The sequence below is a fragment of the Schistocerca gregaria genome, chromosome 3 (genome assembly GCF_023897955.1).
Source record: "Schistocerca gregaria isolate iqSchGreg1 chromosome 3, iqSchGreg1.2, whole genome shotgun sequence".
In the NCBI taxonomy this organism is placed as follows: Eukaryota; Metazoa; Arthropoda; class Insecta; order Orthoptera; family Acrididae; genus Schistocerca; species Schistocerca gregaria.
In genome coordinates this window covers 716907937-716927942 of record NC_064922.1, presented here as the reverse complement: position 1 = coordinate 716927942, position 20006 = coordinate 716907937, and the positions used below count along the sequence as shown (strand labels likewise).

Here is a 20006-nt window from a genome sequence, read left to right as displayed (position 1 = left end):
CTAACCACATGGCAATGCGCTGTTGCACACCTTTCTGCATTATTGGCCATACTGCTGGCCATCTCAATAATGTTTGTCCAACAAAGTCACTATTTTCTAATCAGATGAGCGGTCACCACTGCAATGTGGGGTCAAATCAGGTAAACGAGACGGGGGCAGGCTCCGCCACACACCCTCGCCCCGACTAGAATAATACACCCCGTGAGGACCGGAGAGAGTAAAGAGGTGGAGCATACTAGCGTAAGTGGCATACTCCGGAACAAATTAATTAAGATTCTAATTGATACTGGTGCACAAGTGAGTGTGTTATTTGTAGTTAAAAATTACTGAAGGGTACTGAACCACCCCAATTTCATTTTAGTTGTCTTGGAGAAGAAACAGTTGTCCCTGCAGGTAAGTGGTGGTGGTTAGTGTTTAACGTCCCGTCGACAACGAGGTCATTAGAGACGGAGCGCAAGCTCGGGTTAGGGAAGGATTGGGAAGGAAATCGGCCGTGCCCTTTCAAAGGAACCATCCCGGCATTTGCCTGAAGCGATTTGGGGAAATCACGGAAAACCTAAATCAGGATGGCCGGAGACGGGATTGAACCGTCGTCCTTCCGAATGCGAGCGAGTCCAGTGTGCTAACCACTGCGTGCAGGTGTGTGTGTGGTGAACCTGCAAATAGATGAGAATAGTTACACTCATGAGAAAGAAGTAGTGAGGCTAAAGAAACTCTATTTTGACATATTATGGAATGACTTCCTCCACCGTTATCAGGTGATATTGAATTATCGAACACGAACTGTGCAGTTACGTGAAGCATTTCAGAGTTTTGGCAGTGCTCCAACATATCAGACACAAGGAAGCTGTGAAATGCGCCGTTCATAGTCTCCCATGGAATTGCGGATGTCGGTGATAAAAACCACCGGCTCTGGAAGGATAAGAGGCAGAAGAGTAAAAATTCTTTGGACAGATGTCAAGAATCGGAGGCAGCTGAAGACAGACATTCTGGTGGACCGACTCACTCAGAATGATATGTGAGATCGTCAGCAAGTTCATATTAAGGTGGGAAAAAAAGGTTTTGCAATACCTGTGAGTATAGACAATTTTGGCGTAAAAGATGTTTTAATACCGAAAGGTACTACTGTCGCTAGTGGACAGGAGATTTTGGAAGAAGTAGGACGAGCCGAAATTCAACAGACTAAAGACGAGAAGGGACGGAAGGAAAAGAAATTTGCAGTTAGAGAACTGCATTATGTAGCATCGCCATTACAGAATCAGTTGTCAGAGAAGTAAATTCATTTATGTATCGAGGAGAAAAAGATGTTACAGCCAGTGTTACAGGACTTTTCTTGGTTGTTTGAAGAGAGGCAGATTCTACCAGGTAGGGATTTGGTTCAACACGAAATTCCAACCGGTGAAGCTCAGCCGATTGCGCAAAAGCCATATCGTTTACCGTATCATCTTCAATCAGTAGTCGAAGATACGATTCAGCCTTCCTCAAGCTCATGGGTATCTCCCATGGTGGTCGTGCCAAAGAAGTCAGCAAATGGTGAGAAACCGTACCGTCCGTGTGTCGATATGCGGGCCGTGAACCGAGTAACTACTCCGGATATGTATTCCCTACCACGTATCGATGAAACCCTGGACTGATTAGGCAACTAAGTTTTTCACCACACTTTATTTGCGCTCTGGATCCCTATTACACCTCAGGATCGCCATAGAACTGCTTTCGTTGTACCTATGGGACCATACAAATTTGTAAGAATGTCATTTGGTCTGAGGAATGTACCAAGCACTTTCCAGAGATTGGCAGACTTCTTATTACACGGACTTAAACCTATAACATGTTTAATATATTCAGACGACATTTTTTCTAAGACCATAAAGGAACATGCAGAGAGATTGAGGGATGTGTCGGAAAGGTTGAAAGGAGCCCACCTGAGTGTGAAACTGCAGAAGTGTGTCTTTGCTCAACCAAGGTACAATATTTAGGACATATAATATGCAAGGAAGGTGTCAAACCTGATCCCCGATTAACCACAGCAGTAAAAGACTTTCCAACACCAACAACTACCAGAGAATTGAAGTCATTCTTAGAGCTTGCAAATTATTATAGGAGTTTTGTGAACAGTTATGCTACCATTGCTAAGCCCCTGGCGAAACTATTGAAGAAAGGAGTTAGTTTCAAAAAAAATGGTTCAAATGGCTCTGAGCACTATGGGACTCAACTGCTGTGGTCATTAGTCCCCTAGAACTTAGAACTACTTAAACCTAACTAACCTACGGACATCACACACATCCATGCCAGAGGCAGGATTCGAACCTGCGACCGTAGCAGTCGCACGGTTTCGGACTGTGCGCCTAGAACCGCGAGACCACCGCGGCCGGCAGTTAGTTTCACCTGGACCAAAGGATATGATGAAGTGATGCACCAAATTCTACATTATTTTGACTCGAGCCCCTGTGCTAGCATAAGCAGATGAAAAATAATTTATGCTGTTGGCAGATGCCTCATATTATGCAGTAGGAGCCATTTTGTCACAAGAAATCGATTGAGAAGAGCGACCAATTGGTTATGCGTCTCGACAGCTTAACAAAGCGGAATTGAATTACAGTACAGCTGAGAAGGAACTTTTAGTGCTCATGTTTGGTGTAACCTACTTCCGATGCTATTTGTACAGGAGGAAATTCACTGTCATCACAGATCATGGTGCATTACAGTGGATGCTGAGTTTGATAGATCCCAGCAGCAGGTTAACTTGTTCGAAATTGAGCGAATTTGAATATGAGGTGAAACATAAACCAGGCAAGTTGCATCAAAACGCCGATGCGTTAAGCCGGAAGGTTAAAGTAATTGTTGTCAGTCATATTTCTATTGAAGAATTAAGGGAAGCGCAGCAAAGAGATGTTGAATGCCGAAGATATGAAATTTTGGCCAAATTTTCGGTGGAAGATAGAATTTTGAATCGAAAAACCCCTCTGGATAGACAAGTAGTAATCCCGAAAGAATTACATCCTAATATAATATCATAATGTCATGATATCTTGCAAGCATGTCATAATGGTCTTAGCGCCACTAATTATCTCTGGGAAGGCAGACGGCGAGACGTGCAATAGTGTATACAAAATTGTTTGCCGTGCATTTGGAGGTCTTGTCGCCTCGTACAAAGGTACCTTTATAACAAGTACCAGACGCCACTTGCCCCTGGGCCTTAGTAGCAGCCGGTCGGAGTGGCCGAGCGCTTCTAGGCGCTACAGTCTGGAACCGCGCGACCGCTATGCCCGCAGGTTCGAACCCCGCCTCGGGCATGGATGTGTGTGATGTCCTTAGGTTAGTTACGTTTAAGTAGTTCCAAGTTATAGGAGACTGATGACCACAGCAGTTAAGCCCCATAGTGCTCAGAGCCATTTGAACCTTAGTATCAGCAGATATTGTTGGTCCTTTCCCTTTGAGCCCACAGAATAACCGATACATATTGTCAATGAGACATAATTTTTCCAGATTCTTAATTCTTGTGCCCATATCGGACATATCAGCAGGAACTGTAGCTCGAGGATTTGTCACCCACTTGGTGTTACCATATAGAAGTCCTGAAGCTGTACTTACAGATCAGGGCATGAACTTTATGACAACATTATTAGCAGGAGTTTGTAGACTATTGTAATCAAAAGTGGAGAACGACACCATTTCATCCTAAGGCTAATGGACGCTTAGAGCAAGTCCACCACACAGTTACTCATATGCTTTCTTGTTACGTCAATAAAAATTATTCTGATTGGAGAGGTATGTCCTATACGTCATATCAGCATATAATATCCATGTCCATGAGGCCATTGGATACTGCCCCTATAAGGCCACATATGGCCGACACATGAATTCACCTTTCGAAACTGACCAACTGCCCCAGGGATTAGATCCACGGACGTGAAAGGTTTGCCATGATGTTTAAAACCTATTGGAAGAAGGTAAGAGGAAACAATGTAAACCTACGGCTCAGGATTTAAAAAGGAATAATGAGAGAGCAATAATGCGCGAGTACTAGGTTGGGGATTTATTGGTGTTGCGCAATCCATTTGTTAAGAAGGGATGGACAAAGTAGTTTACTACTATGTATGAAGGTTCATAACTCATGTGGCTTACTTCGTAGGTAAATGCAGAAATTCAGTTAGCACACCAGACAGCGATTGTTCTAGCACACCAGACAGCGATTGTTCATTTTGACAAGTTAAAATTGTGTAAGGGTTCCTAGCCACCTCCGCTTGACAGTAAAGCACAGCCTACTACAAAAGTAACCCCAGCCAAGACGACAAGGAAGGAAGTAGTGAAGCCGCCTATAGCGCAACCTAGATATTCTCTACGGTCAAAACACCACTACGGATTACGATCCAGAGTCTAGGTCCAGGGTGCCATGTATTTAACTTTAAAAGTCTTTAGTGAAGCAAGAGAATTAAGTGACAGGAAACTGCAGTTACTGCAGTGTATTTATTTAAGTTGTGGTTCAAATGGCTCTGAGCACTATGGGACTCAACATCTTAGGTCATAAGTCCCCTAGAACTTAGAACTACTTAAACCTAACTAACCTAAGGACATCACACACACCCATGCCCGAGGCAGGATTCGAACCTGCGACCGTAGCAGCCCCGCGGTTCCGGACTGCAGCGCCAGAACCGCACGGCCACCGCGGCCGGCTTTAAGTTGTGCATGTTGTTTCTAGCCATTAGTCCGGATCGCCGAAAATGTACTACGATGTCCCAAAATCAGTTGAATGATTGCATACATGTTCATAATTTCATGTGCTGTGAAATCGCCTTTCGAAACCATGCCACAGAATGTGAGATTAGCCTTTTCGTAGGAAAGCGTCAATCGCCACCCTGTTCATGAACCGTCGTTTGCCTACCGGAACCCTGGTTTAGGACCATTAGCACAAACCACCTACATGCATTAGACCAACGTACAATACTAACATCGTTGCTATGAACATCATTTCCAGTCGCAAACGTACGAGATAGAAACTTGAAACAGCTTATTTTTAGCAAATAGGTCCTTTTGTGATGTTATTACGCCACTTTTAACCTTTCATGCCAGTATGGCTTACTCTGCAAGCATTCGCACCCATTTACCTATGTTTTTCTATCTGGAAGTTCATTCATGGTTCCTTTGTCAACTGAATTACCTGTTTTATTCAATATATTAAATTACCACCTTTTAACGTTAATCGATGACCTTTTAAAACAAAAAAGGGGACAAATTTCTTATGATCGCCTATTAGCACATTTAAGTGAATGGCAGACAGCCACTAATCTACATACAACTATTATACCCAGTGTCACAGTAACCCCCGTCATGGCTATTTTTATTATTGTACTGATCTTGATATTTTAAGATATTTCGCAGACGGTTTCGACCGTCCCCTTCAATAGCTTCAGAACCCCAGCCTCACAGCGATTATCGTCCATGATTCAAAAGAAGAGCCTATCAAGGCATGTGCCTTACTTTAGTTTTAAGAGTTGAACTGTGTTATTAACTAATGTGAAAACTGGTGCAGCATAGTTAAGTGCCCCCCTAGTGTTAATCCCCTGTTAAATGTGTGTGAAGCGTGTGAACCTCCCCTCATACCCCACTGCGCTGAGTTCCAGTGGACAGGCCTGGCTACTGCCATGCATCCATCCAGCTGGCAGCTTATGCGCTGCCTGCCGAGGACAACAAAACGTGCCACATCGCGCCACTCAGCCTTGCATGTAACTTCAGTGGCGATACGTATATGCTTTTAAATACATTTAAGAAACAAAGGCGCTTGGCGGGTACTCCCGATTCAAACTATTACCTTCTGAAGTGTTTTATTCTGTTAACTGCTGTAATTTTGTTTTGTTTCTATATAATATTTTTATTCCTTGTTCTTGTGTAAACATAATATTGATGATTTGTGTAAGCCTCTTTGTGACCCCTAGGAGGTCTTCAAAGTCTCTATGCCCACCCGTATTTTAAGGCCCCTCCTGTCTTCCGTGAGAACCTTTATCAATCAAATAATGTATATTTTGTCTTTGCAAACTAAAATTTGTCAACATTTATGTAACAATCTCGTTGAGTGAAATCACATACGGTTTTTGCTCTCACGGAAGGGGGAGAAGTATAAGGTTTAGCCAGATAAGGAAGTCTACCTTTATTTTACTGCAAAAGGTTTAATCCTTCCCTTGTTACGTTAAAGCATTAGCCGGTGGCTTCAGCTGCCTGTAATTTTCTCGTCCCATGGTCTGGCAGCAGCAAGTCAGCACCGAAGTTGGAAATCTCGATCACGCGCCTCCCTCATGTGCTGACGAGGTAACGCCGCTTAGGCGAAGCTGACCAAGCCACATTTAGGAACTTTCCATTTCGCCCTCGCGGTTTCCTCTGCTCCTGCTGTGAACAACATTATCTCTTGCCGGTGCTGTGGCGCCAAGGACTTTGTTTCTGTAGCTGCCACGCCATTCGGACTTGTCCTAATGGCAGCCACCACTTTTCTTAAAATTTTCGTAAGTTTGCTGCGAAGTATGTTTTGCCCAATACTACGTCTTGGCTCACCCTCGCCTCTCCAGGCCTGACTCATGTTGCCCATTTGAATTCGCAAACTCTTGCTTTTCCTGCCAATAAATGGCCTTATTCAAAACAATGTGACGTTCGCCCACAGCCTTAGCAACTCCTGACGAATAAGGATTCATTCCTGCATCTCTCCCAAGCATAGTACCAGTGTTGGACTGGTTAAAGAACTGAATGTTTTGTAGCTTCTATTAGTCTCTGTTAAGCTCTCTATCAATGAATCCTTTGTTTCTCTCTACTGCTGAAAACAACCATGGCTGCTGTTCTCCGCCCAAGTCAGTGACTTTCTACTATTGTAATATATAAGGTTTCCATAATGTAAGTTTTAATTTCTGAAGGCTGTACAACGAGCACCCCTGTGAAGTCACTCTTTCATAGTATAATAACTGACATTTATTTTTATTTAATTCGATTTATTTAGATGAATGTCAATTTTTGTTTGAAATTTGTAAGTTTATTAAAATAATAAAATAATTTAGATTTTACAAGAATGCGATGCAAAATGCTTCAGAAATACAAGAAATATTACATAGTTCTAAGTTCTGTTTTCAGTAGTGTAAGTAGATATTTTAGACTGTAGCGGTATCTTCTCTCAGAATCTTGGTTACACTTGTGTTTGTTGTTGAAAACTTATTTGTAAAAGTTAAGTTTCGTACAAGATAAGAATGAAACAGAATCAAAAGTAATCAAAATGTCCACGGGTGTACTGCGGGTCTACAGTGTCCAACGGGCACTATATTTCGGCGATCATACATGTCGCCATCATCAGGTGAACTGACGGACTCAGCTCCTGTGAGCGTGCCGGCACGGAGATCCGTACGCTATGGCTGCTCAAAGGGAACTCTAAGCCTTGCTAAGATTATAGCCACACTCACGGCTTATGAGGTCGTCATTGGTGCGAATTTCGATGGCCTCTCTAACAACGCTGTCCCAGTATCTCTACGTCTGTACCAAAATCCTCATGGGTTCGTACTCCATAGCGTGATTTTCTGACACACAATTTTCAGCGACCGCCGAGTTGCTCGGATACATCAACCGGGTGTGCCTCTGGTGTTCACGACATCGATCCTCGAAGGTACGCAACGTCTGACCAATATTTGTCATGATCGATGTCGTGAACACCAGATGCATACTCGACTGATGTATCCGAGTAAGGCGGCGGTCACTGAATATTGTTTGTCGGAAAATCACGTTATGGAGTATGAACGCACGAGGATTCTAGTACAGACGTCGAGATACTGGGACAGCGTCGTTAGAGAACCCATCGAAATTAGCACCAATGACGACCTCATAAACCGTGAGTGTGGCTATAGTCTTAGCAAGGCTTGGGAACCAGCGATTGGGTTAATCAAGAGCATCCATAGCGTACGGATCTCCGTGCCGGCACGTTCACAGGAGCTGAGTCCGTCAGTTCACCTGACGATGGCGACATGTATGATCGCCGAAATACTTGTGCCCGTTGGACACTGTAGACCGGCAGTGCACCCGTGGATATTTTGATGATCAAATACGCTGGGGAAACTCATGAATCAGAATGAAAAGTATTCTCTGGTTCAGCTTCGTTATTATGGATCATTATATGTGCAATTATTGAAGTGTTGCAATTTTACACTTGAGGCTGATTGGCTTAAAAATACTGAACTGCCTATACTATAATGGTGAAGTCAGTCTCAATTCCAAAGCAGTTATACCACTTTCATGAAACTGTTAACGTCCGATTGGATCACAGAGAGATCGGATGAGTCATTTGAAGAATTTCACCGACTACTTTGCAGCAACATCTTACTTTCGGCGTTTAATCTTCTGTGAAAACTTATTTACCACGAATATAAGATTTCATGACATTTATTTTCAATTTCTTGAAATTAATTTTAGTTACAAATAAATAGTATTTGTTCACCGAATTACTCTGAGCTTGCTTAATAACAGGGCTTATGAATAAAAATTCACGACGATGTGAAGTTACGTAATGTCCACTATTACTGTGTCAAGAGACTCGAATAAAGTTTGTGATTCGTCCTGCCAGCTTTAAATAAAAATAAACTGAACACAACCTTTAAGATCAAAGACATCGTAACCCACCAACTTAATAAACTAAATTTAGCACCCAAGAAAGACTACGAAAACGGAGAGGGAGCCACAACTGGTCTAAATGACGTCAAATTTGAACAGTGTACTATTGGAGACACGCGGAAGAAAAAAAAATAGCGAGAAATTTACCAACCGACGGCGCTTTAAGCATCATCAGAATATGCACACCAACAAACGCGTGGCACACGGCTGTTCCTAAGACTGCATCTGAGAGGCCCAAAATGACTGTCCCCAAGAAGGATCACGCCCTCCTGTTTCAGCTCTTTTACGACAACGGTGATCGTGCGCCAGTTGCCCTGAAGAAGTTGTGGACAGCAAGGATACGAAAAAGAACTGGCCCGATGTCCAGAAAGGGTTTAGATAAAATGACTGCCAATTCGAAGAGAGAAGTTCTTTTGAAGTGAAATGTGAAAGAGGGCACAAAGCAGTTGATCCGTCTTTGGTGAACGCAGTAAGAGTCTTATCAACTAACGTTGATCCTACCCTTCAAGAGTGTGGATGTTTGGGTAGGATCATTTATACGGAAGATGCCACAGCTTCGCACATTAAATGTCCAGTGAATCAGCTGCAGTAGAGTAATTTGGTAACTGCTAGAATTATCAACAGTCATTCAACTACAGCCTGGTCCTCCAGAACATCTTAATCCGTGTGACCGGGGAGATTGTCTGAAATGTATGTACAATGCTCCAAATAAGAACGTAGTTGAATACAAGGCGCAAATGGGGTAACAGATAGTGAACGTGACTCTGGAGACACTCCAGTCAGCTGTGAAAGCTGCTGTTTCTGGTTCCAACTCGTGGCGAGAAACGGTGGACAGCATACCGGTCATGTGTTGCGCCAGTCACTGGACCATTAGAAACAGATGTTGCTTTACTTTTTACGCAGTTTTCTTCCATCCGATGTGCCGTGGTGGATAGGGTAACCTAACAGTACCACAAATCTTGACTACCCAACTTTTGCAGTCATGCAGATTGAATAGTACGGACGGGGTAACGAGCAACTCAAATCATAGCCGTCATAATGCGATTCGCTTGTCATTTGTAGCTAAACTTACGTTAAGACGCTTACAACACTACCTGTTGCTAAGATTTTAGTTAATTTTTTTCTGTTTCAGTAGTTTCTCCTGCGTCAATAATATGCTGATCAAATGTGGCGTTATTCTGGGCAGTAGTTCTCTTTCTACAGCGTTTCGAAATTGGAATTTCAATTATGGGCACCTTGTATGCCATTCTCCATCTTTAATTTCTTAAATGTTACTTGCATCGGTTATCCACTTGCCTCAAGACTCCTAAGTAATCAAGAATCTCCAGCAAATAGGTATCACCCTACGCGGTTCACGGTTGGAAGTGAGCCGGTTGTTAATTTGAATACCAGTTTCGTGTTAATTTTGCCTCCCCTGTAGAACGGGATAAGCTCTATATCAAATTTCCGTTTGTGATGGTCGCTAACTGCGGGACAGTGACAGAGATTTGAATTTTTTTTCATGTGTTCTATGCTTTCTAATTTAATGGCTATGATTAGATTTGAGTCACTGCTGGTATTCTAACAAAAATGTTACATTGACTTCATTCTGCAAGGAAGTTTCAAAACGGGCGAACAGTAATAGAAGTTCAATATGTTCATGTTTTCGTAGTTGGAAAAACTTTCCATGCCTTGAGAAGTAGCTATGGTCTGTGGCATGAAACAGAAAGCACTGTAATATTCTGAATTCGAGGCAAGAAGTGTATCCAAAAACATATCTTTCAAAAGTATAGCCACGAACTCTTCCTTGGGAAAAAAAGTACGCTATGAGTCATATTCCCTATCCTCCTACCTTCAATTTATCTTTAGTACTGTCTGGTTACGGGTCACGTTTCAGGGATGTATCAGATACGCCGAAAACATTATGAAATTGGGTATGGACTACTGTCCGTCTTAATATTACGGAGATGATGCTATTCCGTAGCGTAGTTGAAGATATTTAAAAAGTAAATAAATCAACTTTGTTCAACCACAAAAATATAGAGTACTTACAGCTTTAGCGAATTACGTAGCAAATGTCTCTCTCATAATTGACAAACTTAGCCAGCCAGTCAAGGACCATCTCGTGTTTGGCAGTTCGATGAAACATTTTGTAACGAACTAAAATGGGGAACAGTTCAATAACAAATATCGTGAAAAATTTTAATTATAATACGTGTAATTCCTGAAAAATGGGAGGGCGTGATATGCAGACTGTCACGTGATAAACTGCAGTTGAAGGTAAATAAAAGCTTTTCTCTAAATCTAAACATAAAGGAATTGGAGTACTTTGAACGTTAACAATGCATCGTTGTTAGTCCAACCTTTAGAAAGATGCACCAGTGTAATATGTACTCAAGCGTTAATATACTTTATCACAATTTAATAGTAAATCTAAGGAATGAATAAACAGTACTTACGACAACAGATAATGAAGTTTTCGAAATTTACGTATTGATAGTGCTTTAATTAATCTTTTCGGCTAGGTGGTGGCGGGGGGGGGGGGGGAGTGTTAATTTCGTACAAGCTGAATGATTTAGCGTCAAAGTCTCGTAACAGAGCCAATTAAGGCAGTGGATTGGTGGAGGGGGCAGGCGGTGGAAAAATCCATAGACAACTTATACTTTGATCAAATTTAACGTTGTAATAAATTGCTGTGTGAGATACTGCAATGAGGGGCCATAAATATGAGTCGCTTAGAATGTAATTGTCTCCGTTATCGGAAAGGCTTACCAAGTTCTACAGTCTGGCGCTTCGTTAGCCCTTCCCAGATTACGTTCGATATTCTGTGATTTAGATTTGTAAAAACTCATCGGTCTTTCTAATTGGACGGCTATTCAGTTTGCCTTTACCTTTTGTAGTGGTGGTTACTGTGAGAAGCTTCGCGGTTCTATTGTTTGCACATCACATATTTAATGCTCGATACGTTTCTCAAAATTATTTAAAAAGTATTTTAAGTAGTTTTACTACGTCGCCAAGTGCACGAACTACCAGCTTATCTGATATACTCGTATAATTGTCTGTTCGTTGGATTAAAAATTTCGGAGCAGACCAATATCTGCAAGACGTTTTTACTAAGGCTAAACACATGAGAAAACTATGGGTTTCGGACGAGGGCGTGTCGCTGGGAAACTACTCACCTAGGAAACTAGGGGTTCACCCGACTGTGCAGGGATTGATACCTGATTCAACATTTAATAAATATCTAGTTCTGCATACATAAATGCAGAAATTATCTACGATTAAATTGCACGACTGTCCAACTGGGATTAGCTCATCGTCCGATTCTATCGAAAAATGGTTCAAATGGCTCTGAGCACTATGGGACTTAATTTCTGAGGTCATCAGTCCCCTCGAACTTAGAACTATTTTAACCTAAGTAACCTAAGGGCATCACACACATCCATGCCCAGGCAGAATTCGAACCTGCGACCGTAGCGGTCGCGCGGTTCCGGACTGTAGCGCCTACAACCGCTCGGCCATCCCGGCCGGACCGATTCTACCAGTCTGCATTGATCCATGACGTCATATTTCGGATAAACTGCACATTTATATCAATTTCAAAGAGTATTTTACGATCATCGTAGATTGCACTCGTTACTAGAACAACCACAGGCAACATTTAATAACATGACACTCACGTCCTTCGCAATTTAAACGCATGACGTCACATATGACATGATGCGTCAAAGCAGACTGGTGGAAACTGAACATGCGCATGACCCGTACATTTTCACAACCGAGAAATGGAGTTGGCCTTCATCTAATTCGAAACTGATGGATGAGGTCCACATGCGGTAAAAAAGACGCAGCCAGCCCGATTATCACAAGTCGTTCCAATTACCTGTTACTGCTCATCAGTGGTCACTAAAAAAGTGACAAGGAGGCTACGTGCTACAGCAGCTCGCTAAGTTGTGGTTGGGGGAGGGGGGGGGGGGGGGGGTTGTGTAGGGGAAGAGACCAAACAGCGAGGTCATCGATCTCGGTAAGTATGGCGAAAGAAGTCAGCCGTGCCCTTTCAAAGGAACCATCCCGGTATTTGCCTGGAGAGATTTAGGGAAATGACGGAAAAATAATCAGGATGGACGGACGCGGGATTGAACCGTCGTCCTCCCGAATGCGAGTCCAGTGTGCTAACCACTGCGCCACCTCGCTCGGTCGCTAAGTTGGTGGTAACTGATAACGTTATCGTTTACAGATGCAATGCGTGCCTTAGGTGTCTGTCCGGATTTCACTGGAGATGTAGCATACTTCGTTAGGTTCTTATCTCTCCTCTGACCGAGCAGCAACCAGCCTTTGTAAATGTATTAAGGAAATCTAAATAAAGCTCCTTGAAAATAAGTCTTCACACAAACTACGTTTACTAAAGAGCATACTGAATGGTGTGAAACTAAATGTACGTTACTCAAATGTGGAAGACTTTCTGAACTAGAAAATCAGTTGTGACAAAGTAATTCTCCCGGAAACGACAAAACCATTAACCGACGTTGTTTCTTTCAGGGCATTCGCCCTATCGACGACACAGGTGATTCGAGCTGCCTCCGTTGCCAACACTTTGATACCCAAAGTAAACTTAAGTCAAAAATTTTGTCCTTTCCGAAGACACTCCATTCTCTAACGCTTTGAGGATATTCACACCCTTCAAATTTGTTAATCCGCTAGTTAACTGTAGGAATAATTCCAGAGCAAATATGAAAAACTGATAAATACATACCTACAGACTGCCGTGCGATAAGCCACAAAGCGCTATCTATGCACTGACGCACCAACCTATTTTTTCAAGGAATTTTTCCACAGTGGTAGAGTGGTAGATTACACACACACTTATGGCAATGAATGTGTGAGAGGGAATGGGTGGGGGGGGGGGGGGGGGGGATGTCGGCGATACCGCCAGCCCATGTTTCTTCCACTGCCCCGATTGCTATTGGACTTGGTACAAACAAACATAACTTGCAGGCAACAGTCGTTGTTCGAGTAAGAACCACCTACCTCTCAAAGCAGTAGGAGGTGGGCTTGAAAAAGTTGCGTAACACGTGTCGTGTGAGCTCCCACACTATACTCACCCATTATTTGAGAATGATAGCACTTTTCTACTTGCAGCATACTTCACGCATTATTTCGAACACATACGAATTTTCTCCTGCTGACAACCATTACAAAATGATGAAAGGAAGAGTATCGGATACTACTTTCCCACTATTCATGCAGTTAAAGTACCGCATGACGCATGGCGTTTTAATTTGATACTTCTTTACTACTAACAATACTCACGACATTTTGCAGACGCTATGCCCATACACCATTGAACGTATCTGTAAAATTTTGTTATTGTATAACACATATTTGAGGATGACGTCATAAACTATGAGATGACTGAAAAACTGCCACATCATACAAGAGTTTTAAACATATTCTATTGTATTGTATGTTAACCAGGGACCTAGAAACGACGAAGAGGCTCCGTCCACACCGCAGTCCACTTCACCCCTCCGCGGCCCCACACCAAACCCAGGGTTACTGTGCGGTTCCGTAGAGTAATGGTGGTGTACGCGTACGTGGAGAACTTGTTTACGCAGCAATCGCCGACATATTGTAACTGAGGCGGAATAAGGGAAACCAGCCCGCATTCGCCGAGGCAGATGGAAAACCGCCTAAAAACCACCCACAGACTGGCCGCTTCACCGGACCTCGGCACAAATTCGCCGGGCGGGTTCGTGCCAGGGACCACGCGCTCCTTCCCTCCCGGAAAGCCGAGCGTTAGTCCGCACGGCCAGCCGGGCGGGCATTTTTAAATATGTTATTTCTGTGCTACTAATCCTGTTCTCAATAAATTTCGCAGACAGTACCCACATACGCCGCTGAATGTACCTGCAAAAGTAAAATCATTCCACTACGCATAGTTTAGGAGACATTACGTCATCAACAGTAAACAAGACTAGACGCTGTGTGGACGCACAGTTGTAAATAAATTTTTGGCAACGCGGGGTTTCTCTGCTAGTACTTAAATATTCCTGAAGTCATATTCCGCATGATCAATGACTACGTCACTTTTCTGCGTAGTGATCGCTCGGGTTATGCAAGAGATTTCGCGATGAATCTCACATTATAATCATAGATAATCTCATCCTTATTAAAGACCTGGCAGCACCATGCGCTGCAGATAGTAGTCGCAAGGTGTGATACGTCGCGATCAGTGATAGGGGCGCCCAGTAATGTGACGCTGCAGTCGGTCGCCTGCATGCGCTATATGGGGGCGGGGGGGGGGGGGCGCAATCAGTGGCGTAGAAAGTGTAACGAGCTGGACGAACAGCCACGAGTTGTTGGAGGCCTTACTGCTCTGTCGACGTACAGAAGTACATTATTTGTTATTCCATCACAAATACTTTCATGTCACACGCGGAACGGAGTTTAAAAACTTAAATGTGTATTGGAGCTGGAGACAGTTTACACTGTGCAAGGTTTACCACTCGTCCGCCAGCAGGTACACCCCAGAACAGCTCGAGCTGGAGACAGTGCTGCCTCCCGGAGCTTGTGTGTTCTGCAGTGTTTGCAGTTCATACAGGTTACATTTTCCATTCTGAGAGGCAGCCAGTGTCCCAATCGTAAGTGAGCGACTGACAATTTCTGCAGCAGTTGAATGGCTGCCAAGTTCAGTTGTTTGATTTATTTGGGTGAGAGGACCAACCAGCGAGGTCATCAGTCCCATCAGATTAGGGAAGGATAGAGAAGGAAGTCTGCCCTGCCCTTTCAAACGAACCATCTCGAAATTTCCCTGAAGCGATTTACGGAAATCACGGAAAGCTAAATGACGATGTCTGGACGGGTGACTGAACCGTCGTCCTCCCGGATGCGACATCAGTGTGGTGGCCACTGCGCCACTTCGCTCGCTAAGTTCCGTGTTAAACACACTGCATAACAGACGATAGTAGCCCAAAGTGTTTCAGTTAATGTCTCATCACACACTGAAAGTATCAAGTGAAACCTCGTACGAGGTATGAACCTCTACTCAAGGTTATAAAATACTTTGTGACGAATCTGCGGACCACATGCTGGAAAAATCTGCTCGTCATATGGCGGAAAATGAAATTTCCCAACTACAGTTGCATTTCTGAGAAACTCTTTTCAATGAGGGTCGAGGTACATTACCCACTACAATGCCGGTAACCTAACGTATTTCACAAATATCTCATTGACAACGCGTTACAGAATTCATCAAATCGTATGGGAATCCATTTGTGTGGATCGTGATTAAAGAAAACTGTATAAATAAAAACTGTAATACAATAAGTTGGAAACAAAATTTCCTATGCCTGGGAACTTATTAACCTAACGTACATACACCCTCAATCCAGGAAAGTCTTCCCTGCCCAGTTGCTAGCAAAAAAAAAAAACATCGACGTCGTGGAGACCTCGGCAGCAGGACATGTTCGAAGTATGTGAGAAACTGACTTGACACACTGTGACTCAATGCTATATTTCATCAGAAAACGGACTAGAAGATGTCGATTCAATATTACTGAATAATTTATAATATTTTTATTTCTCTGAGTAACTTGTAATACAAAATTTTTTGTAAGGTGCATATGATAAAAACACATCAGAGTTTTCATTGTGCTAGTAAAATTAGTTCTACTAAGTATAATGAATTAATTTTGCACTAAGACAATCAAACAGAAAACTGTCATTTATAAAATATGAATCTATAGTGTTTGAAAATCTGGAAGAAGGGGAATAAATTACAATATCTTTGTGATGTTACCTCTAACTTCCCTGTCTTTCTTCTGTCACTTCGTCACCTTTCCTGCTCTTGGCCTTGTACTAGTAAGACGCAAATACTCATTTAAGTTTCTCTAAGCGAATGAAATCTTTTTTTGACCAAACACTTATGGTCGTTCACTTATATTAATTTCATCATTTAGTAACTAAATGCGTGTGGGTCTTGCTGTATGAACGGTACAAACCGGTTTGGGTGAAGTTTACAGAGCCACTATTAGGGCCATCCTCATCGAAATAACTACATTGCAAGTAGTAACTGCTTACATCCTGCGTATCATTTGATTTAAGCAAAGTCCGGATGCCCGGAGTGAATGAAATAAGCATACTTCAGGTATTCTAAATATTCACGGTCACGAAAATCTTAAACCAAGCCAGTTTCTTTGAAAGAATTGTGATTTGTCTTACCAACTGTAAATCCGTAGACTTTTCGTCCATTTAACTCGCTCGGTTATAATTAAGGTGAGTTAAAATGTCGTTAATGTAACCGACAGTGTATGGTTAACGAAATACTTGGGTTTATGGTATCTATGAAATACAATAGATTACTGGGGTGTACAGTAGTTTGTTATACAGCTCTTCTTTTGTCACTATAGTCGAGCATTTTGGAGTTTTTAATAAGTTTGGAAACATTTGTAAGAGCGTCCCCACCTAAACCCCTTATAAATTGTAGTTGTAGTTGGAAAGTTAAAATTCATTTGGTTTGATGTCATAATTGACAATATGGTTGAAACTTCCTGGCAGATTAAAACTGTGTGCCCGACCGAGACTCGAACTCGGGAGGTTTGCCTTTGGCGGGCAAGTGCTCTACCATTTTTTATTTTTTAAATTTCATTTTGTTCGCTGTTGTTCGTTGCTTCTGCTCGGGGCGGACGTCGTAGCATATCCGTTGAAGGTCGTTGTTGAGCGATTAACTCAGTTTTTTTTTATTACAGAAGGCAGCTATCCCTCTGACCGAACACGCTAAGCTACCGTGCCGGCTAGCCATTGAGCTACCGAAGCACGACTCACGCCCGGTCCTGCGAGCAGGAGAGCTTCTGTAAAGTTTGTAAGGTAGGAGACGAGGTACTGGCAAAAGTAAAGCTGTGAGGACCTGGCGTGAGTTGTTTCGGTAGCTCAGATGGTAGAGCACTTGCCCGCGTAAGGCAAAGGTCCCGAGTTCGAGTCTCGGTCGGGTACACAGTTTTAATCTGCCAGGATGTTTCACATCAGCGCACACTCCGCTGCACAATGAAAATCTTGTTCTGACAATGTGGTTGTTGATTACATGTTTTACTCTGTCACTAAAGTTAATAGCAAAAATAAACTTTATAAGAGAGGTGGTGGCGTAAAGTTTCTGATCACTAGTCGTGTCGCCAATGTCCTGGATAAAAGTCCAAACCTCTCCGTATTGCCTCACGAAGAAAGGGCTTCTTACATTGATGATGGTGATCCGTCTAGCGGATGGGGATGTTTAAGCTTGGCAGCCCCCTTGGCTATGTGCCGGCATGGGTTTTTACACTCTGAATTTCCGTCAGCCACAGAAACGCAAACTTTGTGAGCGACTGTGCAAGATTCATGCGCCTCTCCCTACTCTCATTCCCTGGGTAAGAGTATTACTATTGCTGCTATATGTGAAGATAAAACAATCGGACTTCTTGTAACGTAAGCGCTCTTTGTTTTAATAGTTAACCGTACCATCACTACACCTTGCAGTGCCTTACACTGGAATCCGATAAATATCTCGATAAACCTTGAACATTTCTTAAGCTATCTCGTGACGCACTTATTTTCTTTGAGATGTTCATCGGTAACTACTTCTACCTGGTCAGGCTCCTAGACTACCTTGCAGAGTAAAATATAGTAGTAGCGCCGAACTGGGTTATTAATCAGAATTGCAAAGAAAATAAAACGCTGAAATAAGAAAAATGACAACTTTAAAATGTTAAAACGAAAGACGTAATTAGTTCTAGGTTCAACTTGGAACTAGCCTTACATGCACGGAAAATACTAGGACAACATGATACATTTGTCTCTCGCGACTCAGTCAACATGAAAAGTTACGCAGAGTAGTAAGTATTGGAGCATCAAAAAGATTATAATTTATGAATTAGCTCGCTACCACCAGTAAAGATTGCTCTGCCAAAATCTGTCGATGCAAAAAGTGCTTGATAGACCCGAAAAATTTTCCGTGAACGAGTATACAACACGGTTTAACATAAAGACGCAAACCACTATGAGTGACAATCCGTTAAATAATTTCTTGTGTGTTCGTTTATTCTGTTGTGCCCGTAATGTCCTCATATTTAAACCTTCGTAACAACGGTCATATGTTTTCGCGGTTTAAGCAATAGTCCCGTTCCACGCTGTACACTCGTGAAAGAAAATTATTTTATTTCGGCCGACCGTTACGGATGCAAATGATTCCGGCTGTTAAGCCCCGTACTGGTCGTTACGGTACTATGTGCTGCATTAATTGCATCGTTTTCGTGACAGACAAATTTCACTAACTCAGTTCAGCTAACTACAACTTCATCAGCAGAAAATAGTTGCCATTTGAGATATCAGCTTTCACTCCCATTTAAATCGTTCTAGTATTTTACAACATCTTCCATTTACTTCTGATTATTAATTCTACTATTCGCAGGTGTTTGAATCTCCTTATATTCGGCTACGTAATTATAAAACATGTTGACATGAGTCAGTCTCTGCCATAATCAGTGGACAATTAGTCTATGAAAAACATACTGAATGTATGACATCAGGAGATATAGATGGCTCTGTTGTTCTGCAGTCTCTCACCTGGTTGCCGCCATTATGCAAGGGTCTCGATCCTCCACCGATAGCCGGTCACAGTTCATTGCCACGTGTTTACAACTAACACCAGCCTCGAAATGGAAGCGCCACTTGGCGGAAACTGCACGGATTACATCATCGTAGGAAACACCAGAGAGTCTGGAAAAGTGTAGCGGATGGTTCCAAGTACGTGGTTATCAAATTGGACTTGCAAATTGGGAAATAATCTGTTATGAAGTTATACATGACACTTTTGATAAGAGAAGAAAACTCTTAGTTGCGTTGTTGAAATTACTGTGTAGTTATTCATCAATGACGCGAGTTTCGCTTAATTCTAGGTACCTTGAGATGGGGTTACATTAAAATATAGTCGAATTAGAAAGGCTTGACCCTACTTCGGGATTAGACGAAATTAGGTAAATTAAAATCAGACATACAGATAAAGGCTGATAAGCAAGTTACTGATAATAAAACAACTAGAAAAATAAATAGTCCTCGTCGTGTGCAAGGTAAGTATATGCTCTGGTAATGTATTAGAAGCACAGCATCCGACAACCTGGCCCAGTCACTTAATGTGGTCCAGTGAATAGAAGGCAGAATGACGCTTGCACAATCTGTCATGTGGTAGACCTGCTAGAGGCGTCGTTCTACATCCTGCAACAATACGCACAGTAGTTCCCTAATTCCTTCTAATTCGATAGTATTTCAGTGTAGATCAGTCTCAGTGTGCCTTGAATTAGGAGAGACCTGCAACATTGATGAATAAATAAACAGTAATTCCAACACCTAACCAAGACTGTTTTCTTCTC

At 42.5% G+C, this 20006-nt stretch overlaps 1 protein-coding gene across 1 annotated transcript in view; it reads right to left on the bottom strand.

Moving 5' to 3' along the window:
* LOC126354838 (serine/threonine-protein phosphatase 6 regulatory ankyrin repeat subunit B-like) overlaps positions 1-19368 on the bottom strand; it is a 32207-nt gene extending 12839 nt beyond the window's left edge. The window contains exon 1 of the mRNA XM_050004813.1: positions 19204-19368. Within this exon, the coding sequence (XP_049860770.1) occupies positions 19204-19262 (59 nt within the window). The 5' untranslated portion in view covers positions 19263-19368. The remainder of the gene's footprint in view (positions 1-19203) is intronic.
* Positions 19369-20006: the final 638 nt, after the last annotated feature.